Below are 18267 nucleotides of genomic sequence, written 5' to 3'. Positions count from 1 at the left end.
GAAAGGTAACACATGTACGGGGGCATAAAGCCCGGAATTATATTAAGCTTTTGTATAAGAAGCCCACAGGTATAATGAGCGCGCGTGGCGCGTCAAGATTGTGTAGTCAAGACACATTTTAACCTTTTAAGGCTGTGAAGAAAAAGGGAAGAAAGAAAGAAAGAAAGAAAAGACAGATAACGGATATATAAAAAATTGACGAAGGTAAGGAGACGAAAACATAGTCCGGCACTAGGCGTAGAACCTTCGGAGTCTGGCTGCATTCCATGGGTTTGGCTCGAGTCGATTGTCTAATGCATCCCGCAGACAGTACGCTCCACCGGTCAGAACTTGGTCAATAACGAAGGGACCTTCCCATTTCGGCTTGAGCTTGTTTTTTCTTCTCCGGTAGGCGTAGAATGAGTTCGCCAATGTTATAAGTTTTGGCCCGTACTTCTCTGCTTTGATACCGTCGAGCCTGTTGCTGATAGAATGCGGAGCGGGCTTTTGCCATGTCACGCTCCTCCTCCAGGGCGTCCAAACTATCTTGCCGATCAAGCTCGGCTTCTTTCTCTTCGTACATGCGTACTCGAGGTGAGTCATGAATTATGTCGCAGGGCAGTACCGCCTCTGCGCCGTACACCATAAAGAACGGTGTGTATCCGGTAGTGCGATTCGGCGTGGTCCGCAGCCCCCATAGTACGGAGTCGAGCTCCTCGACCCAGTGAGTATCTGATTCCTTCAAGGATCGCACTAATCTGGGTTTAATGCCGCTCATGATAAGACCATTCGCTCGCTCGGCTTGACCGTTCGTTTGCGGGTGATAGACAGAGGCATAATCGAGCTTAATGCCCATGTTGCTGCACCAAGTTTTTACCTCGTCGGCTGTAAAGTTCGAGCCGTTATCGGTGATGATGCTGTGGGGGACGCCGTAACGGTGTACAACCCCGGATATGAAGTCTATCACTGGTCCGGACTCGGCCGTTTTAACTGGTTTGGCTTCTATCCATTTGGTGAATTTATCCACCATGACCAATAGGTATTTTTTCTTATGGCTTCCCCTTTTAAGGGGTCCGACCATATCAAGCCCTCAGACCGCAAAGGGCCAAGTAATGGGGATTGTTTGGAGAGCGGTAGGTGGCATATGGCTTTGTTTTGCAAAAAGCTGGCAACCGACGCAACGTTGAACGAGGTCATGTGCGTCTGCTCGGGCCGTCGGCCAGTAAAAACTTGTACGGAAGGCCTTGCTTACAAGGGCCCGAGCTGCGGCGTGGTGGCCGCCAAGTCCAGCATGAATTTCTGCCAAAAGTTGCCGTCCTTCCTCTTCGGAGATGCACCTTTGAAGTACTTCGGTAGCGCTTTTCTTATAAAGCTCTCCCTCGTGGACCTTGTAGGCTTTAGACCGCCGCACAATGCAACGTGCCTCGTTTGGGTCCTCAGGGAGTTCTTGCCTAGTTAGGTAGGCCAAGAAGGGTTCTGTCCACGGGGCGATGACAGCCATAATCACGTGGGCCGAAGGCGTTATTTCGGTGGCAGAGCCTCCGATTACGTCGGAGTGTTCGGTATCTGGTGTTGTGGCCAGGTCCGGACTGTTGTTGCCGGTCTCTCCTTCCCATACCACGGATGGCTTAAATAGCCTTTCCAAAAAGATATTAGGTGGGACAGGGTCGCGTTTAGCGCCGATGCGGGCGAGGATATCCGCCGCTTGATTGTTTTCTCGGACCACATGGTGGAATTCAAGCCCCTCGAACTGAGCTGACATTTTGAGGACGGCGTTGCGGTAAGCCGCCATTTTAGGGTCCTTGGCGTCAAAGTCTCCATTTATTTGAGATATTGCGAGGTTCGAATCCCCACGCACCTTTAGGCGTTGAATGCCCATGGATACTGTCATCCGGAGACCATGCAACATGGCCTCATATTCTGCTGCATTGTTGGAGTCTGTGTATAATATTTGGAGTACATATTGGACTGTATCTTCGGTGGGGGATGTCAGGACGACGCCTGCCCCCAGACCGGCCAGCATCTTAGAGCCGTCAAAGTGCATGATCCAATTGGAGTACGCGCTGTACTCTTTGAGTGGTACTTCAGAAGCCACCGTAATTAAACACTCTTGAAAGTAGTGTCATAATTTCCGGGATGCCATGAAGACCGCGTATGCTATCTTTTGATAATGTGGGTATCGTGATTTGCATGGAGTGAGGACAGTGGATACGTAGTATACAGGCTTTTGAAGTGGGAACTTATGTCCGTCCGTCTCTCGTTCGACGACGAGCACTGCGCTTACAACTTGGTGTGTTGCCGCTATATATAACAGCATTGGTTCGCCGACGTTTGACACGGCCAAGATTGGGTTGGTGGCCAAAACGGCTTTTATTTCTTCAATCCGGCCGTGGCCGCATCCGTCCACTCGAAGTGTTCGGTGCGTCGGAGAAGGCGATAGAGGGGTAGTGCCTTTTCTCCTAATCGGGAGATAAAGCGGCTTAAGGCAGCCACGCATCCAGTTAATTTCTGGATTTGCTTGAGGTCTGTTGGGATAGCCAACTGGGACAGAGCTCGGATTTTGGCCAGATTTGCTTCAATTCCTCTACTAGAGACGATGAAGCCCAAGAGCTTTCCGGCGGGCACGCCGAAAACGCATTTTTCCGGATTGAGCTTGATGTCATATGTTCGGAGATTGTCGAACGTGAGCCTAAAGTCGTCTATTAAGGATTCGACGTGTCTGGTTTTAATGACCACGTCGTCTACGTATGCCTCCACTGTTTTTCCAATTTGTGTTTCCAGATATGTCTGAATCATGCGTTGATAGGTTGCACCGGCGTTTTTGAGCCTGAAAGGCATGGTGTTAAAACAGAAGGGGCCGTATGGAGTGATAAATGCCGTTGCGGCTTGATCGGACTCCGCCATCTTAATTTGATGGTATCCGGAGTATGCATCGAGGAAACACAATGAGTCATGTCCTGCGGTAGCGTCGATAATTTGATCGATGTGGGGGAGGGGGAAGGGATCCTTGGGGCAAGCCTTGTTAAGGTCCTTGAAATCGACACATAGGCGCCAGGATTTGTCCTTCTTTGGTACCATCACCAGGTTTGCTAGCCAGTCCAGATGTTTTATTTCTCTAATGAATCCGGCCTCGAGTAACTTGGCTAGCTCTTCTCCCATGGCTTGTCGCTTAGGCTCAGAGAATCGCCGAAGAGTCTACTTGACCGGCTTGAACCCTTTTAGAATGTTAAGGCTATGCTCGGCCAGCCTGCGTGGGATTCCTGGCATGTCTGAAGGATGCCAGGCGAAGATGTCCCAATTCTCGCGCAAGAACTCCCGCAGTGCGGCGTCTAATGTGGGGTTTAACTGTGCCCCAATGGATGCTGTTTTTGTAGGGTCCGTTGGGTGGACCTGGAATTTGACTATTTCGTCTGTTGGTTTAAAAGAGGTGGGCTTGGGTCTTTTGTCGACTATCACGTCGTCCTTGTCCACTGTGGAGCGCAGCGCAGTTAGTTCTTCGGCCGCAAGGGCTTCGGATAACGCCTCGAGGGCTAGTGCGGCGGTTTTATTTTTGGCGCGGAGTGCTATGTCCGGATCACTAGCTAGAGTGATGATTCCATTGGGCCCGGGCATTTTGAGCTTCATGTACCCGTAATGGGGTATAGCTTGGAAGATCGTGAATGCCTCCCGCCCTAAAAGGGCGTGGTATCCGCTACTGAACGGGGCCACTTCGAATGTGATTTCTTCAGACCTATAATTCTCCGGCGTGCCGAATACCACATCTAGTGTGATTTTTCCCGCACATCGTGCCTCCCGACTAGGGATGATTCCTCTGAAGGTCGTGCTGCTTTGCTCAATGCGGCTCTTTTCTATTTCCATTTTTTGAAGAGTCTCCTCATAGATGAAGTTTAATCCGCTGCCACCGTCCATGAGCACTTTAGTAAGCCGGAAACCGTCCACAATTGGACTAAGGACCAAGGCGGCTGGTGCTCGGGTTGTTCGGAATTTAGGTTCCTCATTGGCATTGAAGGTTATAGCCGTATCGCTCCATGGATTTATTGCTGCCACGTGGCAGACTTTGGCAAGGCTGCGGAGTGCTCGCTTGCGCCTATTATTTGAGGCGAAGGTCTCGAAGACTGTTAATACTGTATTGTTATTTTTCAACGGGATGGTGCTCTGTTGTATTGTTGATGAGGATATCCTCGCCGCTCTTGGCCACCTGCCGGAGTATCCAACGTGCTCTAAGGCTATGTGTTGGCATGGTATCCGCTGTACTGTGAATTTTGCATGGCCCATTGAGCCATCCCTCCAATACGATTCCACGCCCTGTAGTGGGCTTTTGTTTCTTTGTAATTGGATCGGGTGACTTACGAGAGTACACCCTTTTAGTTCGGACGGGGGGTTTAGTGAGAGCCGGAGGATCCCAGAATTTTGTTTAGGTTTTCCAGGCGCTTTCCATCGCACAGTACTTCTGTACTATGGCCGCCAAGTCAGCAAAGTGTGCTATGTCACGGCGACTTATGGCGTTGAGGATTCCCTTGTCCGTGCAATTTTTGCAAAAGAATGAAATTGCGTCTTCCTCGCGACAGTCCTTGACCTTGCTCATTACAAGGAGGAATCTGGCCCAATAGTGATTTAGGTCCGAACCCTGACCCGATCTGAGACCCAGGGGCGGAGGAGTTTTCGAGCTTGGCAGTTCGGGCTCCGGGATGTTGCACAATAGATCTGGCCCGCTGTCTGATTCTAGGTTCAAAGCTTGGGCCATGTCCTCCCATAGACGGGTACCCGGCTTGGAGAGCTTGGGAATCCGGACATAGTTTGTCCTCAAGATAGAGGAAGAATCGCTGCGTTGCTCCTCCACCACCGCTATCTGATGGGTGACCGGCAGAGAGTTAATCTCCCTTTGGTCGGGTTTAAGCCTGATCCGATCATAGTCCGTAGCGACTCCCAGGGCGGCGATGCGATCCAAGAGCTCGTTCAAGGAAGAGAGCTCCATTGGATCCATCTGCTCGGCGAATCCCGAGCCGACGTGGAGGCTGTTTTTGATGACCCGAGAAGTCATCGTCGGCGCAACGGCCGAACGGGCGGTCATGACGAAGCCGCCTAGTCGGAGAGTTTGGCCTACAGCCAGGGCTCCCCCAGAGGTGATGTTGTCCTTGACAACAAGACGAGCCATCAAGCCTTATGGTGATGGCACAGTGGAACTCTGAATGAAAGCACCAATGTCGGTGTCAAAATCGGTGGATCTCGGGTAGGGGGTCCTGAACTGTGCGTCTAAGGCGGATGGTAACAGGAGGCGGGGGACACAATGTTTACCCAGGTTCGGGCCCTCTCGATGGAGGTAATACCCTACTTCCTGCTTGATTGATCTTGATGATATGAGTATTACAAGAGTTGATCTACCACGAGATCGTAGAGGCTAAGCCCTAGAAGCTAGCCTATGATTATGATTGTTGTTGTCCTACGGACTAAACCCTCCGGTTTATATAGACACCGGAGGGGGCTAGGGTTACACAGAGTCGGTTACAAGGGAGGAGATCTACAGATCCGAATTGCCAAGCTTGCCTTCCACGCCAAGGAGAGTCCTGCCCGGACACGGGACGAAGTCTTCAATCTTGTATCTTCATAGTCCAATAGTCCGGCCAAAGTATATAGTCCGGCTGTCTGAGGACCCCCTAATCCAGGACTCCCTCAGTCATGTGGGCCTGCATCGGTGGAGAGGCTTGAGTCCCCCGCACAGGTGGTACAGCACCGTGTCATGGAGGAGAACGCGCACGTCCAACGCTACTTGGTTGCGTTGGCGAACGGGCGGTTCTCCAATACCTGGCAGATTCTTTCGGGATCTCACCGGAGCTATGATCCGGTGATGGTTCCTTCTCTTTGGGTGTCCACCGCGGCCCACTAAACCTAGAGGAGCTATTATTCGAGATGTATTAGTGATATTATATGATGATCTTTGCTACAAACTACTATATATGTACTCGATGATGGATTATTAATTACCTATTAGTTATTTGCTTATTGAATGCAAAAGATGAGCGCGGTTTGTGCTACAAACTACTATATATGTATTCGATGATGGATTATATGATGATCTTTGCTACAAACTAGGTTCGATGATGATCTTTGCTACAAACTACTACAAACTACAATTTTTAGGTGTTTTAGTTGTCATATGATGATCTTTGCTACAAACTACTATATATGTATTCGATGATGGATTATTAATTACCTATTAGGAAATGTCTGACGACGAAAGGGAATTCGCTATGTGCGAGTACTGCGAAGATGAGCGCGGTCTGTGCAACAGGCCTCACCTGGTAGAAGGTCAGCACTTCAGCATCAAGCTCCAAGAGACCTTCGATGTTGAAACGGTACGCAACGACGACAAGTGTTTTTGTTATTTTTTGCATGACTTCTCTGCTTCTTCAACGTGTAATTTCCATCTTTTACAATTCGACTAGCTTATCCCATGCCATGCAAGACGCTATGTCTTGGAGAAGATGGGTTTTGAAGATCATAAAAGAATGGAGACAAACATAATTCAACTAAGGACCCAACATGGTTATGATTTTGCTGTAAATCTATACAATTCTGTGAACTCATCCAATTTTGGTTGCCTGAATTGGGAAGCCCTTTGCAAGGCGTATGATTTTCATGAGGGTATGCTTCTCACCTTCGATCTTGGTGATCCTGACATCGACGAAAATAATATGACCATTTGGGTCCTTGTTGACACGCTTCCAGTTCTACCGCTGTGTGAGTTTCTTAAACATATTTACCAAGTAATTTATATTGTTTATTTCAAAATATTTGACAGCTTATTTCCATTGACAGCTTATTTTCATTCTTCAAAAAATATACGGAAAATGGTAGACAGAACCTACTACTACAATGATGAAGCACAATTAACTTATAAGGAGCAAGATGGTCTTATCGCATTTTTTACTAATCTTGAGAATTACAATAGCTATTATCAAACTCCTCCACATTATGGTCAATACGTGCCACTAGTGCACGTGTTGAACTACGGTAACATCAATGGAGATATCATGGTAAGATTTTCTACTATTACGACATCCGTGCATCTTTTGCATAAATTCTTCTAAAACTAAACTACATTGCTAACTACAAAGTTATTACTATGTTTTTGAACAGAAAATCCCGATGGATTGTGTGCCTCATCTGATGTTGCCGAGAGGTCGCGTTAATGTTATGAGCTTACGGCCACCACGGCCAGGTCAGCCGCAGTATCCACATCACTCCTGTCCATACCGGATTTCTAAAAGCGAGGAAGCCATGATAATAAATGATTTCAAAAAATGTTTGAACCATCGTAGAGAGCTACTTGGAAGCAACATTGTGCGTAGGCCAAGACTTGGAGACAGGATGATCTCCGTTCTTTATTATGGAGAGTCAGTTTTCCTTAATGGAGAGTCAATGCCTATCTTGTTTTATGATATTTTATCTAAGAGAGGGTAGAGTAGGTCCTATGAGAGAAGTAGGTTGTAGCTAGAATGTGTTATTATGTGCTACGATGTGTTAGAGTTGATGATGATGATGAAGAGTTGTGATTATGACTAGTGACCAACTTGTTATATGATGTCTCATTGACGAACATTGTTTGGTGGTGATGACAAGTGGTAATGAATATGCTATTTAAACAGACTAGTTCATGATGAGTTGTTATTGTATAAAAGATATATCTGTTTAAACATGTATAGCGCCACAATGCTAAAAAAACATAAAGTTAGCAGTGGCGCGGGCCAAAATATTACCAGCAGCGCTCACTTACCAGTAGCGCTCCCAAGTGCCGCGCTACTAGTACTTGAACTTACCAGTAGCGCTGGCCTAAAAACGCGCTACTGCTACAAAATAGCTGTAGCGCCGTAGCAGTAGCGCTGGTGCCCGCGCTACCGGTAGCTCAAAAACAAGCGCTACTGGTAAGCTTTTCCCTAGTAGTGTACTTCCAGCCGAAAGGTGCGCACAGAGTTTAACTGCAAGTTGCAACCACAATGCCTATATCAGGAGAGTTTCTTGTTACCAATTTCAACTTTCTGTATGTGCGTCACCTCACCGCCATCTTGCAACTTATAATACCTGCTGCAGGCATTATACGGCACGGCTCTCCTGTAAGAAGAGTATGATGGGAACATTATCGTGGCCATGGACCAAACAATTGTGGAAAAAATTGGCCATGTCGGTGAGAGGAAGGTGATAAGCGCGTGGAAAAAATTGTATGGCCAGTGGTTGCCTCAGTTACTAGTTCAATCTTCCTGCACCTCAACATCTTGTTTTCTTTATCGGTGAAAGGGAAAAGGGTATATATCCCACTAAAGCCAAAATTGCCACACGTTACTGTTCTTCATTTTCATTTCATTTTCTAATTCATTATACGTGCTTTTATTTAACAGGTAAACTTGAATGTCTACGCGAAATCATTGTGCAGGAAATCTCTTGGTTGCGGCGCAGAGCGGCTTGTTGTCGAGGTTGAAAGCACAGAGGAGAAGTACCATCCGACCCCCGCGTCGTCCCCGGACTGAGATCCAGTGACTTCACTTGGTGAAGTCACGTTGCAACTTTAGACTCTTCATCTCCATCCAAAACAGATCCAATGGTCCATATCACACAAAGGCAAAAGCCCTCAGCACTTAGCAGTTTTGCAGCCCAGCAGCGACAGAAGACTCATCGTAGGATTCAGTTAAAACAGATTACATGCCAACTATCTAATCTTCATTTCTGAATATATAAACTATAGGTCTATAGCCGTTTCAACATACATGAAGCAAGGTTATCATTTGGCTGTACCTTCCACTTTGCTGAACTAAAAAGATCATACATGCACATACATATTTTTGACTGGCAATACTCATGAAACAGATTATAGAGTGACATTTGACATTGAAAGGCTGCAACATAGAACATCCAAATGCTACAGCAAGAAATGCCAATGTCGAGTAATCATTCAAGTACACAAAAGCAGGCCATTTCACTTGTACACTTAGGCCAAAAAAGACTGGTTAATCCCCAAAATATTGTAGTTAACCCTGTCCAAAATACTACCTAGTAACTTTGAAGATACTAGATCAGATCATCATGAAGATATCATCGTCAACTCGTGAAGTTGTCAAAAGCTTGGTAAAGCTGTCGATTGCTTCGTATTTTTGACGCTTCTCACTTTCTCCTACGGGACTCCCTCCTTTGTTTGTGCCATCATTCTCCACTTGCACTTGAGGCTGCACACTGTCTTTTTTCTTTTGTTGTTGTTGCTGCCAATGTAAATGAAAAATCATTTTGTTAGTTTAGGAATGAATAAGAACAGATAGTACATACATACTGCAGCTGACCCTTGCTTCTTTTTTTGTTGTTGCCGCTGATTTAGGTTGCTTTCGCCCCTTGCGTAACTTATCAAACCAAGTTTGCTTTCTCCTTAAATTTTTAGATGAAACCTCCTTTTTCTTCAGTTTTGCAGAACTAAGAAAGTCATTGGCTTGCCGCACATTTGGATCAACATTTTCTTGGTCAATGGAACATCCATTCGTAGCACTAGTAGCTGATGCATTGAGTTTATCCTCTAGTTGTGGCCAAAGAGAATCAAGTGCATTTTCTAGCAACAAACGACATTCGGGAGAGTTGGCTATTTTATATGCCATATCATGAAATTTATGAGACGTATCTTTGTACCAAAGTTGAGCTTCCAATTTTGGATTTTCTACCACTTTCCTTCCTTGCCTATCTTGTATACTTCCATTGCGTGCTTCTCTAGTCCATCTCTTTAGGACATAATGTGTTGGCAATGTCTTTACATTCATCAAATCAAGAACTTTCAAACTATGTCCACACAATATTCCCGCCCTTTTGAACATTTGACAACTACATGAAGCTGTTTGGTTCAAAGGATCACCAATCACTATGCGCTCCTCCTCCTCCTCATAAGTCAAATCACCATGCAACCTCCCAATAGCAACAGCGAATTTGTTATTTTCATCCAACACTCTAGTGGAAGCAGCCATGGATCTTTCATATTCACTTTGGAAAGCTTCAAAAATAGTGGGAGTATACACTTTGCTTGCTTGCACCAACATCGGAGTGCACATTTTGATTCTTGGCAACTTTTTCCTTGCCTCATATTCAGATTCCAATTCCTTTCTTCTTTTTACTTCAACCGTTCTCTCAAAATGCATCAAGAATCGGACAATATGGAAATCAGATTTCAAATGGTTCTTCAATGCATTGTTGAAACTCTCACTTAGTTGTGTACTTCTCACTCCCAAACTGAAGACATCTCTCATATAACATTCAGCCCATTTTTCTTTCACCTTGTAGATACTATCTAACCAAGTTTGCTTATGCACTTTATGTCGCATGTTGTCAAATGCTTCTTGAAATGCTGCCTTTTCCTCATAGCCAAACATACAAGCACTAAAATCAGAGAGAATATGAGATTCCTCTTCCACCTCCCCTTCATCTTCATCTTCCTCTTCGACCTCTCCTACATCTTTCTCTTCACCCTTGACTGGAGATAAATGTTTGACAGCATTCATCATAATGTGAAAGGTGCACAACCCGTGATATGATTCCGTGAATACTTTCTCTATAGCTTTTCCCATTGCCGCATCTTGATCCGTATAAATAGTTCTAGGTTGTCTTCCATTATGTGCAGCTAGAAAAGTCTCAAATAGCCATATAAATGAGTCCTTTGTTTCATCAAACAGCAAGGCAGCACCGAAAATAGTAGTTTCTCTGAACTGATTGAGCCCAAGAAAAACACCAAATGGCCTATACTCTTTGTTTGTGCCAAAAGTAGTGTCAAATGTGACAACATCACCAAAGTGTGCATAGTCAAGGATCATTTTAGCATCAGCCCAGAATATGTTGGTTATATCCTCCTCACAATCCAACTGTAGTGCATATTGGAATGATGGATTGTCAGTAGTTTTGTCATGAAAATATTTCAACATACTTCCAGCTTGTCCAAAAGCCAACTCCCTTTGTCGCTTGGTTCGCAAATGATTTTTTTGGTCACGGCAACTATATCCAAGGTTAATCGGTCCACCAACTTGACGAGAAGCAAACTCATGTGCAGCTTGTGGCATAATGCCGGAATCATCGGCGGTTTCAATTTCAAAAGCTTGTCTTTCTGAAATCTTTCTTTGGGATACCATCAAGTGGCGAGTTTGTGGCAATTGCAACAAGTGGTTGTGTTCCAGCACAACCTCGGTTACTTCATAATTTCCGGCCTCTCGATCCAATTGAAAAGACATACGAGCTTGGCAATTGGTTCTTGTTTCAGCTCTAAAACGCTTTGGTGCATAATCAGTTTGCCCTTTTCTTCGATGACCCTCGTTGGAACAAACAAATCTACATGAACCAACCTGACCATCAAGTCTGCTTTTGTTTGCATATCTCCTTCTCACATCAAAGCCTGCGTGACCCCCATATGCAACCCAAAATGCCCAAGCCTCATCCACATTTCTGAATCTCATACCAACTTGAGGTATTCCCTTACCAATTTCTGCCATCTCACAATAGTCAATTGTGAAGCACAACACTGAATTCTGTCAAATAGCACAATAGAGGGCACTCAATTTCAGAAATTCCAAATGAAAGTCTAAAATCAGAGGACAAAATTTCATCACGAGTGTACGTGCAAACTATTCCAAGCAATTTGTATTGTACATGCATCATGAGTAACCAAACTGACTACCATTATGCATCCAAGCAACTCAAACTGAAGCTGTACATGAACTGCTCTGTACATACATAACTCTTACTGTATCTGTATGAATCGGGGACACATTACCTCAACTGGATGCGGGATGGCAGAGGTCCGACGGCGACGGCGGCACGCGTGGCCTTCCTACTCCTCCGGCGGCAGCCCGCCCCTCCCTCTCCTCCAGCGACGGTGCGGCCGCGCGGCTCCTTTTCCTCTTCAATGCGGCGGCCAGCGCGGCCGCGCGGCTCCTCTCCGATGCGGCGGCCGGCGCGAGTCCCTTGCTCTCTCTCCCAGATGTTGCGGTGTGGTGCGGTTCCCCTTCTTCTCCGATGCGGCGGAGCAGCGCCGTCTCCCTGTCCGAGACGCCGGCGCGGCGCGGGAGAGCGGAGCAGATTCCCGCGAACTCTTTTCTTCAGCCTGCACTCGTCCAAAACTGCTAAGTGCTGAGGGCTTTTGCCTTTGTGTGATATGGACCATTGGATCTGTTTTGGATGAAGATGAAGAGCCTAAAGTTGCAACGTGACTTCACCAAGCGAAGTCACTGGATCTCAGTCCGTCGTCCCCAGGCGACTCGGGGGATCCCATCTCGCTGGCCGGCGCCGCACCTCTCTCTCCTCCCCCCTCGCCGCCGCCGGGCAAAACCCGCGCTGCGGACGGCGGCGGCGGGGCGTTCGCTGCGCAGCGGCGAGATTCCTTGGTGGTGGGAGGCGCTCTTTCCGCCGGCGCAGCCGCGGCGGCTCCCCATGTGCGACACCGGCGGCTCCCTGCGTGGATCTCGCGCTAGCGCCTCCAGATCCGGCCGGCGCGGGTGAGGAGGGGTGGCGGCCCTCCTTCCCCTGCTCATGGGCGATGGGGCGGCTTCGGCGGCCCGGCAGCCCGGCGGCTTCGGCGTCCCTGCGGCAGTGGCGTCCCGGGGGTTGGCTCCTCCGCGGACGCCCCTTTGTGCTGCGGTGGCGGCTCCCAGTATGCAGCGGCGACGGATCCCGGCGCGGTTCTCGCGCTTCTGGACTCGGTCGGCGCGGGTGCGGAGGGGTGGCGGCCCTCCTGCCCCTGCTCGTGGGCAGTGTACTCGTCTGCGTGGTGGCTGCGTGGTGGATGCGGTCCCTTTGGCTGCCTGAGGTGGGGGAATGTGGATCTGGCAGGCGCCCAGATCTAGCTTGTCGGTGCTGCTCCGGGTGCCGGTGAGGAGTGGGTTGTGGTGGCTCTCCGATGTTGCTGGCGCGGCGTCTTCGTGGAGGTGGGTGAGCCAGTGGAGGTTCGGTGCGTGGGGGTGCCGGTGGTGACGGGTGCTCTGGGCGAAAGTTTTGCCAGGTTCCGGCCAGCGGCGTCGGCGTCCGTGGGCGTCGTTTCACCTCCTTGGAGGCGCCGTCGTGGAGCCCCGTGTCCGTCACCCTCGGACCTTGCTCTTCGGGTGAAAGCCTAAGGCCCGACCGGGTCGGGCGGCGGCATCGTCATCGTCGCCTCCCCCTTGGGGGCGTCGCCTTGAAGAGCATTGGTTCCCGTTTGCGCGCTTCATGGGCTGGACACTCCCGACATTGCGGTCGGCTGGTGCCCGTCCGGTGATGTGGATGTTAGCGTGGCTTCTTGTGTGATAACGATGGCAGTTTCAAGCGGAGCAGGCTTGCTGATGGGTCTTGGTAGTCAGTCTCTACCGGCGTGTTCGAGGGGTTGCCATGCCCCGCTTTGTCTTCCTGAAGTCGGAGCTGCTGAGGAGGGGCCCTTGCGGCGACGATAACACGAGACGGGTGGTTAGCTCTGGCGCTGGCTCGGCACAAGCCCAACGCTTTTCCCTTGGGATGCTCGTCGATAGAGTCAAAGCTGTCTAGTCGCCGGCGTGTGTGGCTGACTGTTTGGCATCGGCCGGCGCAGGCCTCGACGCTTGTTTGCGGTGAGGGCTTCTTCGGTGGTCGTCGATGGTGGAGTCGGGGTCGCCCTCGCGGAGGTGTGATGACGATGATGCTGGGCTGCAACCTCGACGATGCTTTTCTCCTCGGCGGCGGGTGTGCATTCTTGTGTGGGTAGCCAGATCGCCCTGTGTCCTGTGTGGGCATGTTGTAACGGTTTTTGCCCGGTTTTCCGTTAATTAACCGGGCAACTCTCTTCTTTTTTATTAATGAGATGAGGCAAAACTTTTGCCTCTGTTTCAGAAAAAAATATCATTGTGCAGTATTTAAGATGGAAGCAAAATCAGTATTATCAAAGCAAGACAAACGACTTACATGACACTGATCGATCAAGGTAGATTCTGGTAAGCTTCTTCTGCTCTGCTCTGCGATTCAGAATTTCTGTGGCTTGCTTCATCCAGGTTCCAGATCATCGTCAGTCTTAAGGGAACTAGTATTGTCGTCGACCTTCATTCCAGCGGGTGGGAGATCGAGGTTTCGATCATGTGGCAATCGGCCACTAGTCACCATGGATCTGCATTAATTCGTAAGAAGTGATTGGTCGATGGTAGCACTGAAATTTCCGAAGAAGAAAACCGTCAATCCAAGAGCGTGCGGGGTCGCCTTCGCCACCTGCCGCGGCCGCCGAAGGCAGGCGCTCCGCCCCCCTCTCTCTCTCTCTCTCTCTGTTTTTTTTAGATTTTTTTTTGAGACAAAAAGATTTATTTTTAGATCTCTGGTTTTTTTTTTTGAGAAACTTTTAGATTCTGGTATGCGGCGACCAAGATGATGGGCCTCCACGGCCCGCGCTAAAAATTGCCATAGCTCGGCAGGCCCTGCGCGTAATTTTTTTTATTAAAGTTTGATTGAATCGTGGGCTGGGTCGTTTCCGCAAAACATGCAGCCGTTGTTTTGGTCCACGATTTTTACGAGAGGAAACTCGTCGTAGTCGACACGTACTCGAAACTCGTAGCCGAGTCGGGGCACCAGATACCATCACGTACGAATATAAAAGGCGAGACCCCCACCCGATTTCCTCCACCAGAACATCGACGAGACAAAAAAAGACAACCAGAACATCGAGGAGAGCAGATAGAAGGAAATCCGTCGGGAGGATTCGAGTGCTGAAGCCAACAACAACCACGTGCGAACGCGAGATCGACCAAGCAAGTTAGCGAAACATGGGCTGCTGCATGAGCCGGTTCGTCAAGGCCACGATCGCAGTCGTCTTGCTCGTCATGATCTTCACGTCCGGCGCAATGGCGGCCACCAGCTTGGACGCCACCCGGATCCAGCAGCTGCCGTTGGCGGACGGACTTCTCCAAGGGCCAGAGAGCGTCGCCTTCGACGCCCAAGGGCACGGCCCATATAGCGGCGTCTCCGACGGCCGCATCCTCAGGTGGGATGGGGACAAGATAGGCTGGACCACTTTCGCATACGGCCCTGGCTACGACGAAGACATGTGCACGGCTTCGATATTCCGCCCGGCAACTTCCACGGAGAGTCAGTGTGGCCGGCCGCTCGGTTTGCAGTTTCACCACAAGTCTGGAGATCTATACGTGGCCGACGCCTACAGGGGGCTCATGCGGGTTGGTCCTGGTGGCGGGGAAGCCACAGTATTGGTCAATGCGATTGATGATAAACCTCTCCGCTTCACCAACGGGGTTGACGTCGATCAGGTCACCGGTCAAGTCTACTTCACTGATAGTTCTATGAACTATGACAGGACGCATCATGAGCTGGTCACAAGATCAGGGGATTCAACAGGGCGTCTCATGAGGTACGACCCACGTACCGATGACGTCGCGGTCCTCCAAACACGCCTGGCCTATGCAAACGGCGTCGCTATCAGCACCGACCGTACGCATCTAATCGTCGCATCTACCGGACCGTGCAAACTGCTGAGGCACTAGATCAAAGGGAGCAAGGCGGGGATGTCTGAGCCATTTGCCGATCTCCCCGGCTACCCCGATAACGTGAGGCCTGACAGAAGGGGAGGTTACTGGGTGGCGTTACATGGCGAGAAGAATGAATTGCCCTCTCGCCCCAATAGCCATCTGCTCGCTGTGAGGATCGGAGCTGACGGCGAGATACTTGAAGAGATGAGGGGGCCCAAGCGCGTCAAACCGGCAGAAATCATGGAAAGAGACAATGGGAAACTTTACATAGGCTCTATTGACTTGCCATACGTCGGCGTAGTTACACGCAAGTAGTGAGGCTAAATTGTTTTTGTGTGTGTGTGTGTTTTGCAAATAAATGTAATTTCTTTATTATGCACATTGATTGTCGATAAATTATTTTGTATGTCTTTAGTTCGTCAGAACCATTAAAGTTTTCCTTTTCTTGATTGATTGCAATAATCGTGAGTTTCTTTGTTGACGGAAAGGTTATCAATCGTAAGTTACGGCAAACTGTTCATTAATCTGATGATTTTCCCGTGTTGAGTGTGTTTGTTTGAACCACGGAGAACATTTTATGTAGCCAAAACTATTATATGAGAACAATTTATGTGCAGCGAGCATTAGATATTGCATGTAGAAAGGCAGCGGGGTGCAGTACAGGGTCCTCTACGACTTCATCATGGTCTTCATCATGGCGCCCAGCCGGCTCAGCGCCCCCCTCAGGCTCGCCGGCGATGAGAAGCGCGTGTGCACGCACGGTATATGTAGGAGGCGTACAAATCCATGGCACGGCGCAGTTGGCAGTGCTACTGAACTCATCGAAGCGCCGTACTACAGTACAGTCAAAAGAAGTTCACTGGGTCAAAAATGAAGTTCAATTTTAAATGGCACGGCGGTTTTGAAGAAACCATGGTTCTCGCCTCCAAGTTCTGCAATATATTCCGTCAAAGAATTTCACTCATTTTATTTTTCCTGGTCCAAAATTTAATTTGCTCTTGGTGTCACCGTAGAAATTCAGTACTAGTACGTGCTATTTGGCTTAGTTGCTGAACTAATTCAAACGCCATTCCCAGTTGCCCGCCCATACCAATATTCTCAACTATAAATACCAACGAAGAGCTAGTTCTCGACCGGCAACAAACCAGCTACGATCTGACGCCCACCTGCTGCGCCCAATCTTCCCAGCCGAGTGAGTGAGCATGGCCGCATCATATGAGTTCAGGCGCGTGTTCGCGGCGTTCGATCAGGACGGCGACGGCAAGATCTCCACGACCGAGCTGCGGCTCTGCATGATGTGAAGTTCCGTCTAGATCGATTCGTTCCGATCGATCAAGAGCTAGCCTCTACCAGGTGCTCACGTCTCGTACGTGAAGTACTGGCTAGATGTGTGCCTGCACTGTAGATCAATCAACCTACTAGGCAGCTTGCTTGGTTGCTTTGTACGTGAGTGTGCAGAGGTCCTGGTGGTGATTTGATCCGGCGATCAAAAACAAACACATGAAGGCGGCGCTGGGCGGCGACATGTCGGCCGAGGAGGTGCAGGCCCTGATGGTGTCCGCGGACGCCGACGGTGACGGGTTGCTGGACGAGGAGGACTTCCTGAGGCTGGTGCGGGAGACGGACGCCGGCAAGGAGGAAGAGGGAGACAGATGCAAAGAGGCGTTCGGGATATACGAGATGGAAGGGAGGGGCTGCATCACCCCGCTCAGCCTCAAGCTGATGATGAGCAGGCTAGGGCTGCACCTGAACGTTGACGAGTGCCAGGCCATGATCCGCCGGTTCGACCTCAACGGCGACGGGGTGCTCACCTTCGACGAGTTCAAGACCATGATAATGATGGCATGACATACAAAAACTGAACTTTGTATACTTTCTCGGGTTGATTATAATTCCTTAATTTCTATCTTCGATTCGGCGGCACATACAAGTGTATTGTTCTATAGCCAACTAGACTGGCTTAATATCCCAACACCCATATCCCTTGAGAAAAACAAAAGTGCCAAACTAAAAAAGATGAACAAATGACAATGCTTCCATTTCCAGTGCTCCACTATAATATCAGTGGATACCTGGGAGGGACATGACACATCTATAAAATGTTGCAACGAAGAAAAAACATCTTTCCAGCAGTAGCCTATAAATAGCACTTTACCCATCATTGTTCCAACATACCTGGTCCTAATGAAAACAGATGGACCAGCAGACTTCACACTTGACACGCTTCGGTAAAAAGAACAGACAGGTATTAAAAAAAAGGAGCTATAAAATCTTAGCAGATCACTATGACAAGCAGAAACTACACACCGACACGGTGAGACCTTAGCTAAAACTCAAACTGGGAAAGGAGGAACATTTTCAGCTAGGAAATGGTACTTACAAAGACCCACTATAAAACTATAGGGATAAGGTATCTTGAGAAAGTAGCATGTAAAAAAATTAACTCGCGTCGTAACATATTACAAATATATGGTACCATGTAGATGCATTATGTAACACATTACTATTCCTGTGTATTTAGAAATTTTATGGTTGCCTTGATACCATGCAGCTAATTTGTGCTTCGCACTACTATGGCTAAATGGAAATATGATACTATAGTAACGACCTTGTCTTACCTTGTCAATATTAGGATATCCCTTCTCTCCAGTTACTATCTCTATGATTATCATACCAAGACTATAAATATCAAACTTGTATGTGATCTGTCCGCCATAGAATTCAGGTACCATATATCCCCTACACGAATATTTATGTAGCCAAATTCATAAGAAAAAGGGACCAATATCATTCATACATAACAAAAGAGAGT

The 18267-nt window shown here is 48.4% G+C and overlaps 1 protein-coding gene and 1 pseudogene across 1 annotated transcript; both read left to right on the top strand.

Moving 5' to 3' along the window:
• Positions 1-14613: 14613 nt before the first annotated feature.
• Positions 14614-15871, top strand: LOC123074805 (protein STRICTOSIDINE SYNTHASE-LIKE 10-like; annotated as a pseudogene).
• A 786-nt stretch (positions 15872-16657) lies between these two features.
• On the top strand, positions 16658-17330 carry LOC123074804 (putative calcium-binding protein CML23). The gene is made up of 2 exons (XM_044497548.1): positions 16658-16747; positions 16956-17330. Exons 1-2 carry the CDS (start codon positions 16658-16660, stop codon positions 17301-17303), a joined length of 438 nt encoding a protein of 145 aa, XP_044353483.1. The 3' UTR covers positions 17304-17330.
• Positions 17331-18267: the final 937 nt, after the last annotated feature.

Source organism: Triticum aestivum, chromosome 3D, assembly GCF_018294505.1.
Source record: "Triticum aestivum cultivar Chinese Spring chromosome 3D, IWGSC CS RefSeq v2.1, whole genome shotgun sequence".
Lineage (NCBI taxonomy): Eukaryota > Viridiplantae > Streptophyta > Magnoliopsida > Poales > Poaceae > Triticum > Triticum aestivum.
The sequence above is the reverse complement of the archived record's forward strand: the minus strand, read 5'-3'. Positions and strand labels throughout refer to the sequence as shown.

Bases quoted from the DNA above. Each gene is read 5' to 3' on its own strand.
- LOC123074804 (XM_044497548.1), top strand. From the start codon at position 16,658: ATGGCCGCATCATATGAGTTCAGGCGCGTGTTCGCGGCGTTCGATCAG. The intron at 16,748-16,955 runs ATGATGTGAAGT...AAAAACAAACAC, and splicing joins CGACCGAGCTGCGGCTCTGC to ATGAAGGCGGCGCTGGGCGG.